This window comes from Amborella trichopoda, chromosome 13, assembly GCF_054954075.1.
Source record: "Amborella trichopoda isolate Santa Cruz 75 chromosome 13, AtrichopodaSantaCruz75HAP2 v2.0, whole genome shotgun sequence".
Lineage (NCBI taxonomy): Eukaryota > Viridiplantae > Streptophyta > Magnoliopsida > Amborellales > Amborellaceae > Amborella > Amborella trichopoda.
Genome location: NC_142348.1, coordinates 1,381,986 through 1,402,207, shown reverse-complemented (window position 1 = coordinate 1,402,207; position 20,222 = coordinate 1,381,986). Strand labels below are relative to the sequence as shown.

The 20,222-nt window shown below is 36.4% G+C and overlaps 1 protein-coding gene across 2 annotated transcripts in view; it reads right to left on the bottom strand.

The window, feature by feature from the left end:
- Window positions 1-19,637, bottom strand: part of GSL8 (glucan synthase-like 8) — a 58,724-nt gene extending 39,087 nt beyond the window's left edge. Inside the window, exons 1-13 of one of the 2 annotated variants that reach the window (XM_011622908.3) lie at window positions 19,397-19,637; window positions 17,633-17,882; window positions 13,216-13,313; window positions 12,904-13,079; window positions 10,401-10,524; window positions 9,042-9,152; window positions 8,717-8,842; window positions 8,365-8,454; window positions 5,554-5,651; window positions 5,168-5,285; window positions 3,999-4,127; window positions 1,364-1,440; window positions 1,202-1,280 (exon numbers count right to left, since the gene is read on the bottom strand). In XM_011622908.3, coding sequence (XP_011621210.1) covers window positions 1,202-1,280; window positions 1,364-1,440; window positions 3,999-4,127; window positions 5,168-5,285; window positions 5,554-5,651; window positions 8,365-8,454; window positions 8,717-8,842; window positions 9,042-9,152; window positions 10,401-10,524; window positions 12,904-13,079; window positions 13,216-13,313; window positions 17,633-17,840 — 1,434 coding nt within the window. In that variant the 5' untranslated portion in view covers window positions 17,841-17,882; window positions 19,397-19,637. Of the gene's footprint in view, window positions 1-1,201; window positions 1,281-1,363; window positions 1,441-3,998; window positions 4,128-5,167; window positions 5,286-5,553; window positions 5,652-8,364; window positions 8,455-8,716; window positions 8,843-9,041; window positions 9,153-10,400; window positions 10,525-12,903; window positions 13,080-13,215; window positions 13,314-17,632; window positions 17,883-19,250; window positions 19,348-19,396 lie in introns of those variants that run through there. The other variant, XM_088856115.1, reaches the window with a different exon arrangement.
- Between the last annotated feature and the right edge of the window lie 585 nt (window positions 19,638-20,222).

The following is a 20,222-nucleotide window of genomic DNA, read 5'->3' as shown; positions in this document are numbered from 1 at the left end:
ATGAAAATCAAAAGGAGTTTGTCATCCAATGGAATGGTTTGTTTCTTATACCACTCTTTCTTTCTAACATAGGTCTTTCCTTTCTTTCAAATATTGTCTCAAACCCCACAACTTATTTATGAGAAAGTCATGAAAAACCCCGAATTGGAGAACAGTAATGGAGAAGATATCCAAGCTCTTCAGAGACATAGTACCTCTCCCCTTTGAAATGAGGACAATAAGGAGCCGATGGGCTTCAGACTCAAGCTTAAGCATGATGGAAGTATTGAATGCTGCAAGGCCCAAATTGTAATCAAAGGTTTCACCCAGAATAACAAATTGATTATCAGGAGACTGATGCAGTTAGCAGGGTTAGCCAGTTCATGCACACTCCACGATCTTCACATTTAGAAGCAATACTGATAATCAATTCAGGAGCAATAAGGGACTTCTATTCAGGCACAATCCTTCTCTTGGTCTATGCAGCTACGGCAGGTGCTGACCAGTTGATTGTTGATCAACTACGTACTGGGTGTAGGGGGGGCGGGGGGGGTGGGGGGGGGGGGAGAATTCAGTAAGTTGGAGAAACAATAAAAGCAAAGTGTAGTCATGGTACCTAGTGCAGAAGCAGAATATCGAGCCACGGCATCACTAGTATGTGAGATGTTAAGTGATATGGGTGTGCACATCATATTGCTATAGCTTTGCAATGTGACAAGTAAGTAGGCATCTCCATTGCCACAAATCCCGTCTTCCACAAGATAACAAACCACATCAAGGTTGAATGGCCATTTTACCAGGAAAACTAGATGTTAAATCCAAATACCAAGGCTGAATATCAATTAGCCAATTCTTTACCACGCCAGTCGGTTGAGACCAGATTTATGGCATTACGAGGCAGGTGGGCATGCATGACGTACAACAACCAACTTTAAGGAGAGTGTAGAGAATGTGCATTTGTTGTACTATTCTATATATGCACTGAGTACACATGCGTTTTTATTATTCTTTAGAGCTGACTAGTCTATATGACAATGTTGTCCTTTGTAACTTATTTCGTATATAAATACATAAGTTTTCCCCTCATTCTTCCACTCTCATGCAGCCACAGTTGCTATTCTTTCTAAGAGATCTATCTCCAAAAACCTCACACAGATATTGTGAGAAAAACGTAAGCACCAACAAAGAACATTGGAAATAACAATATTTATGAAATACCAACCTTTTTCCCCTTCTTTGGATGGAAAAGGAAAGCATGATCTTTCTGCAATGGCCAGCCCCATTTGAAGCAATTAGATGACCTACAAGATAGAAATAAAGAATTAAAGGAAAGGTTATAGGACAACAAACCACTAAATAAGTTTTCAACATTGCAGAGCCTAACCAGAAATATTCGTTGAAGTCATCATAGTTCCTCCATTCTGAATGAGCTGCCTTTCCATTATTATTCCTTGAAGCCTCCTGTACATTTAATAGCATATGTTGCCAAAAGAAAAAAACATAACTAGGAAATGACACAGACAATATCTAAGTTTGCTCTAGCTTTGTCCTATAATGAACAAGCACAATTCAAGGAAACAAATAAATAAACAATCACTCTCAATCACATCTGAACCATCTTAAATAGAAGTTCCCAAAGGACAAAAGCCAAAACTACTAAGAAATATTGAAATCCAGATTAGTAGTTCTTTTAATGGCAAGTACCATTTGTGTTTAGAAATGACCCTTGACAGATAATCTTACTCATTGGGAGTCAGAGCACAAGTACATCAAGCCAGGTATGACACCACAATTGTTGAGAGGTTGGCAAGGTGGGGGGAGATATGTTGAGATGAGAGGGAAGTGTAACAAGAGGAGCTCTTCCATGGAATAATTACAGTAATAATAGAGAAGTAACAGGTCATGTATGATAGCAAAAGGCCCAAAGTATCTATCAAGTCCCTGGTTATCATTAGGGCAACCAACAGCAAACAATTCAATCTGTTCTCGGCCTGCCACTTCCTCCTTAATTGGCACACCATTCTTTACCATCGCCTAAGACAGGCCACTCGCCCCTCCCTCTGGAGACCCCCTTAACTAGGCCAGACCAAATTAAACTTCAATGGTTGCTCCCTCGGCAACATGGGCCCGGCAGGTGTCAGGGGTATTTACAAAAGCAATTTGGGCATCTCCCTCTTTCCCTTTTCGTCCCAAATCGGCATAACAGATTCCACCATGGCAGAAGCCTGCGCCCTATTGGAAGGCTTGAAAAATTTCAACCCTGAATGGAGCTCTGTTTTGACCGTGGAAGGGGATTCCAAAAATGCACTCTCCTGGGCCTCCCAAGAGGCACCACCCCCCTGGAGACTTGGTCCATTTTTTATGAGATTTTCAACATTTGCAGGTATACTCGGGTTTCATAGACTCATATCTAGAGGAAGGCCAATCAAGCGGCTGACAACCTAGCTAAACAAGGAGCCTCATTGCCTACGACTTAACCGTTTCAACTAGGTTTCTTTTCTGCCATTCTCCCAAATTATATGCATTGAAAAAGCAGTGAAAATGGTTCTCTTTGTTCTTCTTTTTTGTTGAGATCAGCACAACACTTCAGTGTTTGCGTTTTTCATATAATGTAATCTCTTTTATTCTTAATACAAAGTCAACAGTTTCAAAAAAAAAAAAAAAAGGCCAAAAGCCATTATTGATAGGATGAAGCAACTAACATAAGCAAATATCCATTAAGCATGCGAAGAGAAGCTCACCATGGATTAGCCGGCAAAGGGAACTCTAAGATAGTTTCTAGCATTGTTACAGGGATCGCATAACTTAGGTGTCAATTCTGCTCCAAGATTTTGGGGCAATCTGCCTGATGGATAGGGATCTCTATTCCCAACTTTTTGGATCTGGATCCCCACTTTTCAAGGATCGCTCCAAGCTACTCGAAAGGGCAAGAGGAGGGAAAGAAGATGATTCATTTGAATGTTACACTCTCTCTAATGTTTTTCCTTTCTTTTTTTTTTTGAAAGTTCTTCTACTCTCTCTAATGTTTTGGATGTTGTAAAGTGTAAATTTGCAAATAAAGCAACTTGTTATGCTTTTGGATGTCGTAAAGTGTCAAAATGTAAACAAAGCCTATGTTCATCAATAAAAACTTAGCTCTGTTGTATCGTTATTGGTTATCCCGATGTGTATCAGGATACTTTTTTTAATTGCATTTTGTGGGATCATTGTTACATAAACTACACCAAAAAGGGATATAAAAATATTATTATTAACTAAACAAAATTCAAATAATTACTTTTTTATTGCAAAATTCTAGTGTGCCCATTTCTTATTGTATTATGTGCGATGAATGAATTTTAAAATTTTTATTAAATTTTTAATTTTTCTGAAAGATTTATTTATAAATTAAAAATTTGTATAGAATGTGCTCCCAACCTAGGAAGGTTCCTGCATGAGTCGATCCTCGTGCTCCCAGTACACTCAACTATGGCTTCTAGTCAATGGGGAACACCGCCACATTTTTTATACTCTTTGGTAATTAGACTCACAATGTCTGCATTCAGCATTATGTAAGCACTTAAAAATATACCTAAGTTTCAATGGAACATGTGGATTCCTTCTCAAAAATGAAATTCCAGAAATTAAATAAGCAATGGACAAAGAATTTATAAGAGGTCACCAACACGTCATGTTTCGGAAAGGTGGACAATAAGCTACACCTCATAAAAATTGTCAAAAATGGTCTTTGGAAAATGTTAACACATCCTTGAAAGGCCATGGAAACTTTCAATGCAACAATGGATTGTCCAATTACCAAAGTATCACACTTCCATACATGAATTTCCATAGGACAAATGCAAATTAACCAAGTTAAAATTCCAAAGCAACAGGTCAGTCAGTGCCCACAAACAGCTGCAATTAACCACAATAACAATAAGTACAACAATACCCATGAGATTCTCGATTTCAAGAGAATCTCATGAGGTATCAATTTCATGCATCACAAAAGAATACACATAAGATAGGAGATACACTACCGCTGCCATTGTATCGTAGATAGGGATGACGATTTCCTTAAGAAAAGACACTTTTCCATCTTCACTTGTACAACTCATGGCTGGTTGAGCTTCAGGTTGGTTTAATATCACATCCAAATCCTTTGCCAGCTGCAGCACTCAGGTATCACGTCAAACCAAGTAACCCAGATGGTAAAATCAATAATACACTCGAAAATCATTTGATCTCAGAGAACAGAAAATAAACTCACAAAATCAATGAGAATGATAAACCACAATTCACATGAAAACAGTGAAACAAGGGACATATAAACATCACAAATCTGAAAGAAACACTTTAGATCCAGTACAAGGCAATTGTTCATGATCTTATAGTTGCAGAGAAAGGCAAGTCAAGCTCCACAATTGATCAACTTGTACCATGTTAAGGTATGTGATAAAGGAACACTAACAAATTACCAAGTATGATTTTTACCTTGCTGCATTCCTTTCAACTGCAATAAATAATTTTAGAAGCAAAAAAAAATGCAAACATATTAGTTCGAATGAAAATGAATGTCAAATTATTCCTCAAGATCCTGCAAAATACCCTAGCCCTTCTCACTCTTTACCCTGGAAGTTATGAACTATGGAGAATCTTTTCAAGTCAACAGCCTGAGTAATTCAGATCTCATCATCAAAGTGACTCCCAGGAAGCAGTTTCTTGGCTTCAGACCTTTTGTCATGCTCAGATCATTTTCTTAGCACTTAACTTTTCATCAGAAACTGTCAAAATTATATCTTTTTTTAAGATAGTTCAGCAGTAGGTTATGAACTTGGAATGTATAGTTCCATTTGTCAACACCTTCACAAATCAAACCCATCCCTGATTCCTAAGACTACATCATTTATATGACATGGATACAAGTATACAACATAATCAATGCAGATTGTGGAGGATTAGGCATCTCAATCTCTTATAAGAGAGGGGTGCATCATGATCTTCTTAGCATAATACAGAAATATATTTAATTTAGAAAGTTATAGCGCAGAAATATAAAGTTATATACATAATGCAGTAATATACAAACAAAAACATACAACTGCAAGTGTGTTTGTGCTTACACAAAAACAAAATGACAGCATAAATTCATTAACTGAATCCAAATGCAACAGTATGTGATCCCCAGATAAGGAAGAAAAGCACTCACATTGTGGAATAGATAACAGATGCATTCCGGCAAGAATCGAATATTAGCTGCTTCTCCCCAGATGAGAAAATACAAAGAAAGGAATATAAGCTTGCGTTCCCTGTTCAGAGCTTCCAAGCTAAAATGTGGTGATGGTTAGAAAATAGAAACTAATTACAGTAACAAGCAAAATTAGAAGGACCAGACTGGAGGTCCAATTGGTGATTAGCCTGGTCTGGTCCAAACTGATCGATAGTCTAATAGAGGAAAAAAGTCCACAACTCTTCAAAACACACTAAAAACTATAAAACATGGAAAAATATCCAGTTCAATTCGATCAGACCGGGTGGTCCAATCAGTCCTTTTACAATGATAACAAGGAAACAAAGATAATGTAAAGAATATACCTATTCCATACAGGACGTTGGCCCAAGTATCCGCACCACTTGATATAGTTATCAAGAACTTTCCGGAAAACATTAGTGATCGCTTTCTCATCTATCTTCTGCAAAGAAAGAAATGGAAAAAAGGTTACTTAAGAAATTCTACATCCTTAGAGCATAGATAAATTGGAATGAAATAATATTGATGCCACTTAATAGTTCATGTACACATGTTTATGCTGACTTGTGTACATGTGCGCATGTGTCTCACATGCCAAGGAGGGACAAGACATCAAATGATGCGCAAATCGACATGAAGTACGAGAAACCAAAAAATTGACTGCTCTTACCCCCCACCAACCCCTAATATGGACAATGTTGAAAAATTTGGCCGCCTGGTTGCTTTAAAATGCCTAGGCGTGCCCTAGGCAGGTATGCTCTTGAGAGCCCAAGGCCTCGCCATAAGGCATGCTCCTGGCGCCAAGGTGCTCCCTAGGCACTCCCCTTCAGAAGGGCATCTAGATGCAACTTGGCTGAGGGAAGAAAAATACGCTAGGCCAAGGTCAAAAAAGGTCCTTTTTCCCCAATAAATAGGGGGAAAAGGGTTTAGGAGGGCATTCTAAGCCCCCCATAACCATATACGCCTAGTGCTATCCCTGGAATAAAAAATAAAAAAGGCAAAAATTACATTAAGTCCCCTTCATCATCATCACCATCTATAAAAAATAAAAAAGGAAAAAATTACATAAGTCTCCTTCATCATCATCATCATAGCATTTTCCCAACTATTTGGGATCAGGTATACGAATCCCGGTCCATCATTCTACTCTATCAAGGACCATACCCTCACTGAGGCCATAAGTCCCTAAATTTTGTTAAATCTTTTCCCACTACTTTCAAATATGTTCTTTTGGGCCTACCTCTTAATCTTTTTTTAGCCTTCCACTTGAACCAACTAGCACCTCCTAACAGGTGTTGTACTAGGTCTGCACTGCATATGGCCAGCCCACCTAGGCCTACTATCTCTCATCTTATCACATAAGTTCCCTTAAAAAATAAATAACTAGTCAAGGTTTGTACAAATGATTACGGCCCTTCTCTCTCTCGCTCACGGACCCATGTACTTTCTCTCATAAAAGAAGAAGAAGAAAAAGCAATTGGCCTCCAAGTATTCGTTACGAGGTCTCCCTCTCTCTCTCTCTCTCTCTCGCATGCCCACATACACACACATTGACCCATATGCTCTCTCTTGCCTCTCAAGATCTGATATTCTCTCTCTATACATATAATAAGAAATAAAAGACGACCTCCAAGTGTTCAATACTTGACCCCCTCTCTCAAGAAATCATATTCTCTCTACATATAAGAAGAAGAAAAAGATGAACATGTCCTCCAAGTGTTTGATGTGAGAACTCTCTCTCCTACAGGGTCCATATGCTCTCTCTCATAATCTATACAGTGTAAAAAAAAAAAAAGATGCAAGGGCTCACTCACACACATGCACATGCACATGGGCACACACACATGCACTTGCCCTTGTAAACCTCATCCCAAAATACTAAAATAACCACCTCTAGAGCCCAATCAATAATGGCTAGAGCCCAATCAATAATGGCCACAAACATAGTACACCACCCAGCAGCCTGATAGCAGGAACGAAAATGATGTTTCCATATAGCAGCATTAATTGCATCCACATCCAAAAGGCTAAACACATCATCAGAAAGAAAAAGGAATGCACATGGAAACTCATTTTATCACAAATGTCTTTCAGAAATGGACAAGCTTAACTTCAACAATTTATTTAAAAAAACAGTAACCCATACAAGCATCCACATGCACATGGGCATACGCACATGCACTTGTAAACTTCATCCCAAAATTCTAAAACAACCACCTCTAGAGCCCAATCAATAATGGCCACAAATGTAGCACACCACCAAGCAGCCTGATAGTAGGAACCAAAATCATATTTCTACAATGCAGCATGAATTGCATCCACATCCAAAAGGCTAAACTCATGGTTAGAAAGAAAAAGGAATGCACATGGAAACTCATTTTATCACAAATGCCTTTCAGAAATGGACAAGCTTAACTTCAACAATTTATAAAAAAAACAGTAACCCAATACAAATATAGGTACACCATTTTTGTTGTTTTCTTTTCTTGTACACCATTTTTGTTGTTTTCTTTTCTTTTCGTTTTTGCTTGATCCTCACGTTTTTGCTGTGCTTACTCATGTTTCCACATTGCTATGGAATTTCTCTCATCTGCTCGTGCTTGCCAGAATAAGAAATGTGTAATCCATTTCACATCAATATCCATGAACATCTGGATAACACATGCCAACATGATTCCCGTAAATCAAAATGGCTGCCTCACTGAATCGTTTCCGATCCATACACTAAGACATTCCAGTAATCCATTTCTAGTACTGCCATGGGAAGCTTATATCAATCCAAGAATCCGCACTTTTCATGCCCTAAGGTATATCATGGCAATAAGAAGCTTTTAAGGGCCATTGAGATGCCATCTAGGCATCTCTGTTGGCGCCTGCAAATTCGATTACTTTTGTAATTTTGAAAATTAGTAACAAAATGGTGCTACAAACCATCAGCAAGTTTATATGACTGTGTCATGACAAGACTGTGGAAGTAGGATATATGGCTTCAGTATGTAAACATGTCCCAAACATGGGCTGTCTGAAAATTTTGTACAAAATAGGACAAAGTATCCCACTGAAAAGGATCGGTCTGCATTATCTACATACAACATTGTTGTCACACATATTAGCAATTGAAGCAGTCATGACAATATTATGGAAATGGTACTTACTGGATCATTTCCTTCAGGAATGCCAAGAAGAGTCTGCGCATTAGCTATATGAAGAACCACATTCTCTCGTTGGTTGCGGATGTTGTCTTTCTACAGAAGAACCAAACATTTAAGTCATCTGAAAAAAACTAACTGGGGATGGCTTTTGAAGGAGAAATCATTGAATATCACAGAACCGACATACATACTGCACATTGAAAGGCATATTCTTTTATCAAGTGGTTTACATAAAGAGGTAAAGTAATAACCAAGGCAAGCTAAATATCCTTATCAGCTGACAAAGTGCAGCCAGAGATTATCAAGAAATATTAGGATAATTAACATAATCAAAAAGTGATACATATACTTAAACCTGAAAGCCAAAGGCATACTGGAGGAGATCAAACATATCTAAACTTCGCAACTGAGAAACTGAAAAACCAGCAGGAATCCGAGGGAAGTCCACTGTATACTGTATCGCAGATACTGCAGCCTTCACCTGGAATCAACAATAATAAATAAGATCTAGATGAACAAAAAAATTTTGCATCCTAGATACAAAAAAAACCTAGGTGTAATATATACAGTTCCCAATAGACCAACTGGTGGTTTCTTAAAACTTCCAAATGGGGAACTCTTTAGGAAGCATATATTCACTGGCAAACGCAACACCAATACAGTGAAGTCAGAAGACTTACTTCTGGGAAAATTCCAATCGCATTTGTTAGTGATGGTGCATCTAAGGGGATAATGTTATATGGAGTGAGCTCATCCTTCAGTGTCGCATCAGATTGCTCTATCTTTTTTAACTGCAACAAGTTCAGAAAGTATGTAACAAGGAAATTCATCATAAAAGAGCTCATATGCTCAGTAATAAGATATAAAACCCATTAGCATGCAAATCTGAATTCTGGAGTGAGATGACAACAAACTCCTAACAAGAGCTTACACCTCTCCAAAATATGAAATATCATCATCGTCATCATTCGAGCCTTGTCCTAACCATTGTTCCAAAATTCGGAGTCAAAACGCCTAGGCGAGCATCCTGGGTGTCCTTGATCTGGTTAGGCGGAACCTTGGAAGAACTTGGCCTAGGGTGCCCTCGGCCAAGGGTAAATAAGCAATTAATGGTTAATTTGAGGAATTGAGTTGTGATTTCCGTTGATTATTTCGTAAAGATGGCTTCTTTTACTGTTTAAACATGATTTTGAAATGATGGTTGATGATTTAAAGGACCAATCTTGATGATATGTGGTACTGCATGTGCAAGGAACCCTCACAAATTAGGGTTCGTTTCATGGTTTGGTTAGCTGGGAGATTATTATAAGAAAATTAACAAATATGGCTAAAACCCACAGAAAATTATAAGAAATTATATGGATCAGTGCAATATATGGAAGAATTACACAACAAAGAATTTGTGTGAAGAAGTAAAAAAACATTATGTATTCCTTCATGTGTGCATTTGAAGTTATTGGAATATTGTTGTTTGAAATAAATAGACTATAACACAAAATAAAAAATATAAATATTTTCGAACTAAATAGACCATAGCCAAAGTGTAACTGATAACTGCCCCCATCCCAAGGGGGAGGCGAAGATGGCCAAACTGCCTAGGCAGGCGCCTCCGCCTTCGTGAACATTGATCCAAACTATTTGGGCTTGGTTCTCAAAAATATGAAATATATAATCAAGCAAATTTCCATTGAGATGGTAAAGTACCAACATATTAAGGAGCAAGAACAGTAAAGGGGCACAACATAGCAAGAAAACCGAGGGACTGCAACCATAGATATTCTTTTGGCTAATAATGGCCACAATGTTCATTACAAATCTATCCAGATACATCAAAGAGTAATGCAACTGAATCAATGGTTCCTACAGAAAATTTCTTCCCATCGGTTAAGGTTTCAGATTCAAAGCAGGTAATTTTCTGGCTCCAGTGTCCAACATCTAAACATCTGAAGTAATTGAACTTGCCATGAAACGAAAATACTGACCATGTAATAATAATGAAAACAGAGCAAACAATAAGGACAAGTAATTGCTTAAAGTACCTCTTCATGAACCAGTCTGCCCACTTCATCAGGGTGCGCATCTTTGGAAAGTGCTTCCATAACCTCAACCAAGGCCCTCAGAGTAGCATAAACCTTCTTCATTTCTTTAGAACGACGTTCCCTCCTGGCACAAGAAATGCAGCATGAAGTAGCACAAAGAAATATCTCTTTGAAATAGTACAAAGAATAATAGAAGAACTAAAACTAGTACTCAAGCATATAAGTCTCAAAATTTAAAAACAGAGATGTCCTTAGACACCACGTGCATGGTTACCACTAGATTAGAAGAAACACAATATTTGACTTCCACAAAAGCAGCCAACATATTAAGTTTCTGCACCATCATGCACACTAGCTCAGGGAAATATCACAGAAAAAAAAACCATGCACACGAAAATCGCACACAGTAGCACTATTATAGCAATGAAAGCGAATAGTATTTTTCCCAAGAAAAGAGGGTTTATGGTGCCTTGAAGTTGGTCAATAGAACACTTTTGGTATCATAATCTGAGTGCTTATGAAAACCAATTCGGTTTTATGCCAAGGAGGTAAACAACCGAGGCTATTTTCCTACTTAGACAACTGATTGAGAAGTTTAGGGCGAAGGGAAAAGACCTCCACATGACCTTATTGATCTAGAAAAAGCTTATGATAGATTACCTCGAGATTTGATTGGTGGGTGTAGAAAAAGAAAAGAGTCTACTACATCGACTTGGTGAGAGATATGCACGATGGACCATTAATCAGTGTACAAACAACTAGTGAAGAGATGAGTGAGTTTTCAATGACATTTGATCTATGAGACCCAAACAGCATCAACACAAAGAACTCTAGAGGGATGCTCTAGATCTAAAGTTTTTAAAATAGCTAGACTAAGATAGAGTATATGGAATGCAAGTTTAGTAATAATCGGAGTAGAGACTAGGAAGTAAATAAGATTGACAGCCAAAAAATACCAAAAAGAGTACACTTTCGAATCTTGGGTCGATAATCTAAGAAAATAGAGAGATTGAAGAAAAATGCCGCACATAAAATTAGAGCTGGGTGGGAGAAGTGGAGATGTGTAACCAGATTTTTATGTGATCGCCGCATGCCAATGAAGGTGAAAGGCAAGTTCTATAGACAGCTGTGAGACCAGCTTTGCTCTATGAGGCAGAATGTTAACTAATAAAAAAAAACAATATACCTATAGAACATAGAATGAGTGTAGCGGAGATGAGGATGTTGAGATCGATGAGTGGCAAGACAAGAGGGATAGAATTTGAAATGAATACAATCGAAAAAATTTTGGTGCGACACCAATAAGCGATAAGATGAGAGAGAGTAGACTTAGGTGGGTTGATAAAATGAGAGCGAGCAGACTTAGGTTGGCTGGCCATATGTGGCAAAGATCCAGTACAACACCTGTTAGGAGGTGCAAGTTAGTTCAAGTGGAAGGCTCAAACAAGGCAAGAAATAGGCCCAAAAGGACATGGTTGGAAATAAGAAGAAAAGATATGGAAACTTATGGCCTCACTGAGGATATGGCCTTTAATAGAACAGAATGGAGGACAACGATTCGTGTAGCCGACCCCAATTAGTTGGGAGAACATTTTGACGAAGATGCATCATGGTTCTTGTGATTGTCTCTTCTTGGAATCATTAGAAGGCATTGCCAAAAGGGATTTCGAGTTACATATGGCGGCTAATGCCAGTGAAATGCCCCCCAATACCAAATTCAATAACCAAATGTTTCATTTCATTTTTTATATATAATAAAACATCAAAATTGGATGTTAGATAAGTTTATTTTACCATATATTGTGAAGGCATAACCAGACTCACTGAGATACAAGTTCCTAAAGGACTCACGCTACACAAGACCGTAATTAATGCTAAAGTGACGCCAATGACAACCACATTGGAGGAATTGCAGATGCTGGCGGCCCAAATTTCATTTGCCCCCCAATACCAAATTCAATAACCAAATGTTTCATTTTGTTTTTAAATATAATAGAACTTCAAAAATTGGATGTTAGAATAGTTTATTTATCATATATTGTGAAGGCATAAACAGACTCATTGAGATGCATGCTCTTAAAGGACACATGCTACACCTCCGTCTTAGTGTCTATAACAAAATTTCAAACAAAGAAATAACTCTACAGCTCAAGAATGAGAATGACCAGTTTTGGCCAACCACATACCAAATAAATAAATGTATCTATTAAAGTACTCGAATATATTTCTACAATTTTCCAGAAATTCGTACATGCTAAACAAGCATTACTCATGAGAGGTGCGTAAACAAGAGATATACAACTTTTACTATCGAATTTGACAATGCCTGCAAAGGTTCATTGAGCTAATGCATCTTCCCTCACAGGCATTTGCTGATGCTAGAGGACAAAATGACATTTAACAAGACTTACTATCCGCAATGAAAGAATGTGGTAACCAAAAATGCCCATCAGATAACAGATTTTTATGCAAAATTATATAATGGACCAAGAATAGTACATACTCTCCCAAGTTACTGCTAAATACACCACTAAATACACCAGACTCCCTCAATCTTTGCTCCTCTTTCTGGATCTCCTCTACTCGATGTCTCTCTTTGTATTTAGTGTAGAATTCCCATAGGAGTTGTATATCTCTACTCCTATCAATTTTTTCACCATCCTTCTTTGAAAGTTTTTGCTGCATAAAATCCAAAAGGAAGTTGACAACTGATAAGACCAAATGGAATGCTACAAAAGAATCCATGGTAATACAAAAGAAAATAATTTCATCTTATTGACACAGAAACTACGGTTATTTGTGCTATGGAAAATACCTTAATTAAAGACTGCAACCCAGTTTTGAATTGTAGTACACCTCTTCCATCACTGTTCGGGTCCAAATTTTGAGCCATTGAATAAGCTTGCTCACAAACTGTGGAAGAGAAGGGAGATCTCTCAGGAACGAAATGAAAATCTTATGGGTGAAAATATTCAAATATTATGAGGGAAAATATTCAAATTCCTTCCCTAGTGAAGGATAATCAAAAAAAAAACGGGCAAGTCATTGTAATATATGATATACAGATAGTACAAAATCAAATCAGCCTAAAAGTACAGTTATACAGAGCCAACAGACCGACAAGTTGTAAATATGATTCTGCAGTGAAGTATCAATGTGTTCGTTTAGACAAAACAAAACATGCTTTGGTTTTGATGAAACAAATATGACATTAGACAAAACAATATGAATATTGTTCAAATATAGCATACAAACTTGTTAGGTAGGGACAACACCAACATTATGAACACATGTGTCACTGAATTTCACCACTTAACATGCTGGACTAATAACCCAGTCTTACATAGCCCCTTTGGAAAAGAAATAGATGATAATTTGGAACAACGAGCACCAAAATACAGACCAGCTTCTTTACTATATCCTAAAAATCAACTGGGAAACACTCTCTTCTTCTTCATTTTTCCATTTTTCTTTTTTTTTTCTAAGGAGATTAACCCTTTCACAGAATAAAGATCAAAATGTACAAGTATGTAACACCATCCATCAAAACCAAAAACCATAAGTTACCCAATGGTTTAAAAAACGGATTGGTGCCCCGGATCGGGCATCCCAAAAACCCATCCGGACCGTTGAATCTGCATTTCGGATAGGAAATCGACCAAATCGGTTGAATTCGGCCTTAAAAAAATTAAAAAAAATTATTAAAAATCATTATAAATGTTGTTTTTTAGGAATCCAATAAGAAATGAGGATACTACATTAATAACTTTTATTTTTTTCAACAATATGCGAATATTGAGATGTTCTTTCCCTATATGAAGATTATCATCAAACATTTATTAAAACCTAACTAAATACAATATTATACATTGAAATTATAATTATTGGTTTGTATTTTATTATTTTATCATCATTTTACTATACAAATAAGAACAAAATTGAAATTTGTCTAATAACATCATCTAATTTAAAAAATCTAATTTACAACTATAACAAAAAATAATACATTGAATAATTTATAATGTAAATAAATTAATAAATAAAATATAAGGCTTGGTTATCATTGTAATTAGTATAATTATTAATTACAATATTATAATAAACGTAATTCAAAAAACAAGGGTATGACCCTCACAAATAAATAAATCTAATATATAATAATTAGTGTGGATAGAAATATAGAATTCAAAAATATAAATTTACAATTATATTTTAATACAATTAAAAAATAAATTAATTAATTACTTGCAATGTAGGGTAATTGATAAAGTAACTTAAAAATAATTCTTAAGTGGTATAAGTTAGTGTTATTTTTCCCTCTTAAAATATCTCATAAACTAATATTTTTTTAATATTCAATAAACTAATATTAGTATTATTTTTTGCTTTTATTAATATCCCATGAGATAATAGCCTAATAGTATTAGTCTCTTTATTTTGATTTTTTAGCAAGTAAATTTAAATTTTTTTGGTGAAAGATAGGGGTGGTGGGCGCTATCACCCAATTATTATTTTCAATAATTTTATTTCTTTTTTTATCATGTAATTTAATGCCAGGTGCACACCCCTCTTATTGATGCCCAGCCATCCCTACCTAAGTATTAATCTATATGCTCATTCAATGTGACAATTGGGCTATGAAAATTGTCCCACATCGAAGAGATGTGGGACGCAAAAGCCATATAAAAGGACCTGTAACAACATTGATAGCAATTGATCGTTGGGTAGTGGGGTGACGTGCAAGTCCACCCAATTAAATTCTGATGACATCACGTGACATCAGCATGTTTGTTTAATGGAATTTTAATAATCAAATGGTAATGGACAATGATATCTGACGTCGGGACCAATGAACTGTGACGGCATATGACATCAGTCTGGTGATTTTAAAATTTTTTTAATAATAAATTGGGTGTGGCACCAATAGGAGATAATATGAGAGAGAGTAGACTTAAGTGGATTGGCCATGTGTGGCACCAACCAAGTACAACGCATGTTAAGAGGGGAGGTGTGAATTAGTTCAAGTGGAAGGACTGAAATTTGCAAGGGTTAGGCCCAAAAGGACATGGTTTGAATAATCCAAAAAGATATGGGGACTTATGCCGTCATTGAGGGTATAGCCTTTAAAAGACCATAATGGCGGACCAAGACTCGTGCAGCCGACCCCAATTAATTGGAAAAAGGCTTTGATGATGATGATGTATCATCCCACCCCCTCCTCACATATCTCCTCTTCCCTCTTTATTTTTACCTTGCTAGCCATCCCCAACTCAATAACTCTCTTTTTCATCACTTGCTTTTTTAAGGGACAAGAGCAAGAGAGTCATTGGATTGGGAAAAAATTGTGTTTTGTTTGGGCCAGTTATTGTGGTAAACATAACGAAGAAAGGGGAGGGAAGTGAGGAGAGGGTGGGGTGAAATATACTCCTAAAGTTTAATGCTGTGGGAGAGGGAAAATGCGAGATGAGTTATTACGAAATTGAATTTTTTTAGGGGTCTATATGAAATTTTCCCAAGGAGAACTCAAGTTTTGTTTGTTTAGGAACATATTTCTTGGACGAACATAAGTTACATAGGTGTGGACTCTGGCCATAGACAAAGAAAACATTCTAATAGGCTTAGAGAATACTATGGTGTTCTTCGTCGTGCCACAGAACATGAGTTATACCTTACCATCTGGTGTCAGTATTTGATTGTTGGTTCAGAAGTTTGAATCTCACATATAGGCTATGATACAAAAATTCTAAGAAACCACAGAGTTAAGAAGAAAGCAATATTTTTATGAAATCCAAGGGCCTCTGATATGATATATATATATATATATATATATATATATATATATATATATATATATATATATATATATATAAAGACACAAAAGGACCAAAATACCCTTCTGTTTTGGGATCAAATATCAAATAAAAAGGTAAGAGGACAAAGAATCTTGCCATCTGAACATGTCATGGACATAAATATCCCTTCAGGCTGGTGCATGGATATCTATTACATTAAGGTTGTAAAGAAGTTAATCCAATTCATCAAATGTTAGACAATTTATTTCCCATGTCATGGATGTCTCACTTCCAGCTCCACCACCTTTTCTCTAAAAAAGTGATGGCCCACTTCTATCTATTTTTTACTTCTACAGGGGATGGAATTTGCAACTGCACATAGCAGCTTGTTTATCACAATAAATCGTTATGAGGAGAGCCACCACAAACCCCATGCCACACTAAAGCACCATGACTTCATTATCAGCTCAATTATCTTAGTTTTTATATTTCTACAAGCAATAATTAACTGATTAAGCTCCAGAGAGAGCCGAAACCAAGTAATATCCCGAATGACACAAAAGTCAACCACAGACAACCATGCCCCATGGATTTGACCAATTATTTCCAGCACCCTTGAGTTCAGCACAGAAATCCTCTTGCCAATGCAAGGGCATTGCTCCACAGACATTTATCATAAGTTCAGGGAAAACACTCTTCAAACGATTTGGGTGACTAAATATTGAAAAATCCTCAACCACAGTTTTCCTCTCCTTCTCTTACGCCTTTGCTATCCAGTTACATGATAAAATCACCTGAATGAGGGCGGTCTCCGACCCAATTGCCCAACAATGTGTTGTGTATACATTCCAAGACATTATCCTCACTGAGAACAATCTAAAACTAGATCACCCCATGCCCTTTCCTTCACTATTTTGTATTCAGACCCCTTTTCATGATTACATAAATGAGGAGGTTTGAAAGGGGAGAAATGTAGGATTGCGTTATACCAAAACCCAAATGCCCTCTAAGATTGTAAAAGATTTGTATGTGCACTTCCATGGTTTCTCCCCCCTTCCTAAACCCCTATTACTCACGTATATAAAGCGGAACATAGATGCTTAATTTTTCTGCAGAAAATAAAAACTCATAGATGAATAACCAAGCTAACATCGAGTTTACAGGTTAGTACATCTCATGAGTGTGCATGTGCATGCGATGTGGCATGCACGTGTGTGTGAGAATGCTTCTGTGTACAAAAAAAATGAAGGAAAAATATATGAGCACACCGTAATCCATTGTACAACTGGGATCTCACTAATGTTCGGGCTTTTCTTCTTTTGATAAATCTCATTACAACTAAAAGCGTGTAGGCACAAAATACATGTTCATGAAGGCATAAACCAATCTTATAAATAAAACATAATAAAACAATGAACACATATACCGTGCAACACTTACGGATTCTAGCAACATTAGGAGCTTCATCTTCGATTTCATCAGCAGCATGAAGGATTGCATCGATGTTGGTCGTCTTCACAAGAGAAGGCGGCACAGCAGCAGCAAGCCCGCTAGAAGGCCTTTCAAGCCCTTGTTGAGATCCATGCAGCTGCTCCCTCTGCAAGGTTGCCCGGACAAGGCGCTCCCAGTTTGATTGTACCCTCTCCATGCCTAAATTCCTGAACTAGGAGTTCATCTGAATGAAGAGGACCTTGACCAAGACATTCAAATGTCAGAAAAAAATAGCATAAAAATATTAGATTGAGAGAGAATGAAAATGGCTTATCCAAATAGAGAAGAGAGGGAGTCATCCCAATCAAAATAACAGAGAGAGAGAGAGAGAATGAGTGAGTGAGTGAGTGAGTGAATGAATGAGTGCATGAGTCAGTGAGTGAGTGAGAGCTAGAGAAAGACTGAAGATGAGTACTAAATGGCCGAAATAAAGGCAGGAGCTCCAACAATGGAGTACGCAACAAAATGAACTACTTATTAAAAAAATTATAGAATGGAAGAGAAAATAGGAAGGGAATCCAAGAGTTTGGGGTGACAGTGAAAAACAAAAATGACCAGCGAATATAATCCAAACTTAAAGCATAGGGAAATCTTTCTTTCATTCAGTGTCTAAACTGAGGAGAACAAAACCCATTAAACTGTCACAACCATCCTTTTGAGCAATGTTGGAGCCAATAAAAAATAAAAATGATGATGAGAAACAAAAACACGAGTACACCAACAATGTAAAACAAAGAATAATTGCTACAAAAAGGACTTGATTAATAAAGCAAAGATTCTTCTGATAGATGAAAATAAACCAAAACACATTACACTTTGAACTTTAAACTGTCATAAGCAACTGAACATGTGAAATGTCTCCACAAAATAAATTTAGCACATAGATGTTAATAAATGCAAAACAGGTGATAAAACTCAATGGAAAAGAAATACCAGCTCATGGTATAAACTCTTCAGAGAAATGGACATAAAAATAGTACAGCTGATAGAAAAGTAGCAAATACAAGAAGGGAAAGAGAGAATAAGAAAAGAAGAAGCTAGAACAACCAAAAAAAACATATTACGCTGCTATAATCGTCTTTCTATAAATAAATGATTATCATGGAAATTGGAAAATTAAATGAATATTCACTATAGCAGAAAAATACAACCAAAATAAAATAATTCAGAAAAAAAAATCATTTGCAAAAAAAAAAAAAAAAAAGTCATGGCCAAAACTAGATCTGTCACGAAAAGCACAAAAGCCAATTTTTTCCCTAAACTCCTCGTATCTCATAAGAACTACAACCTAGATAAGAAGAAAGATATAAAAAGAAAAAAAAATCTCAGCAATAAAATGAACCAGATAAAAACCACAAGCATTCCCTACAACCACACAAAATCGCAGAATAACCACCAGAAAAACAAATTCTGCTTAAACATCAAGACTTCTAACTCACTAAAAAATAGACAAATGAAGTTCAATAGAATAGTTGTAACTAAATTACGACGAAAAATGACGAAAAATCGGAGATAGTAAACCATGGCATCAGCTAAATGAACTTAAAACTGCATCAGGAAACGCAACTGTAGCAATCACCCTATGAACTCAAATTACATCAGATGAACACGAATCTCATGAAATACCCGAGAACCCATAGAAAAGAAGAACAAACAAATAAAGTAAACATGCGAAGAAAAAAAGAAGAAGAAATAGGGCACAAATGGGCTCACCTTAGCTTTTGCCGAGAAAAAAACAGGAAAATTTAGAGCTTTCGTAGAAACCCCTTAATCAAAAGAAACAGAGTGAAAATTAAGGCACAAATGAGGTAAGATCGGAGGAAACAGCGGGGATCAGAGGGCGAAAAACAGTGGCGGAAAATGGAAAATGAAAAACCGCGTGGAGAATACGGGGAAGTATTTATCGAGGAGTAGTATCCGAAATTAAAGTATTTTATCAGGGCAATTATTATTCAAAGAATATATCCATGGGCCTACATAAGGCTTTTTTATGTTCTTTTTTCAAACGTTTAGAAAAACAAACTCAATCAAATTCCAACGACCCTTTCTAATAGGGATACGGTTTCTATGCGGCCGGCCCGCGTATTGTAGAAATACGGGCTTGGCAATAAACATAGTTTTTAAATATAATTTGATTTTAATTTTTAAAGAATATATAATTTTTAACATGAAGATTGTGAATATGAAAATAAATAAATATAATTTAGAAATAATAATTATATTAAAAAAATATTTGGACCATTAGTTACACTTGTTTTAGATGGACCACCTATTTGCAGCTTCTTTAAGATGGATGCTTTATATGTCTAGACCGCATATTGTAGAAATGCGGTCCAACCCACATGAAACAATTTTTTTTACAAAAGTATACATTTAAAATAAAAGAAAAAAGAAAATGGTAGCCCTATCAAAATAACGCATCAAAAATTACAATTCAAACATTGAAAAACCTTTACATTGATCATCTCATCTTGAACATTATGGTTGTGAAAAAAAATTACAATTTCAAACCCTAAAAGTAATGTAAATTTTAGCAAAA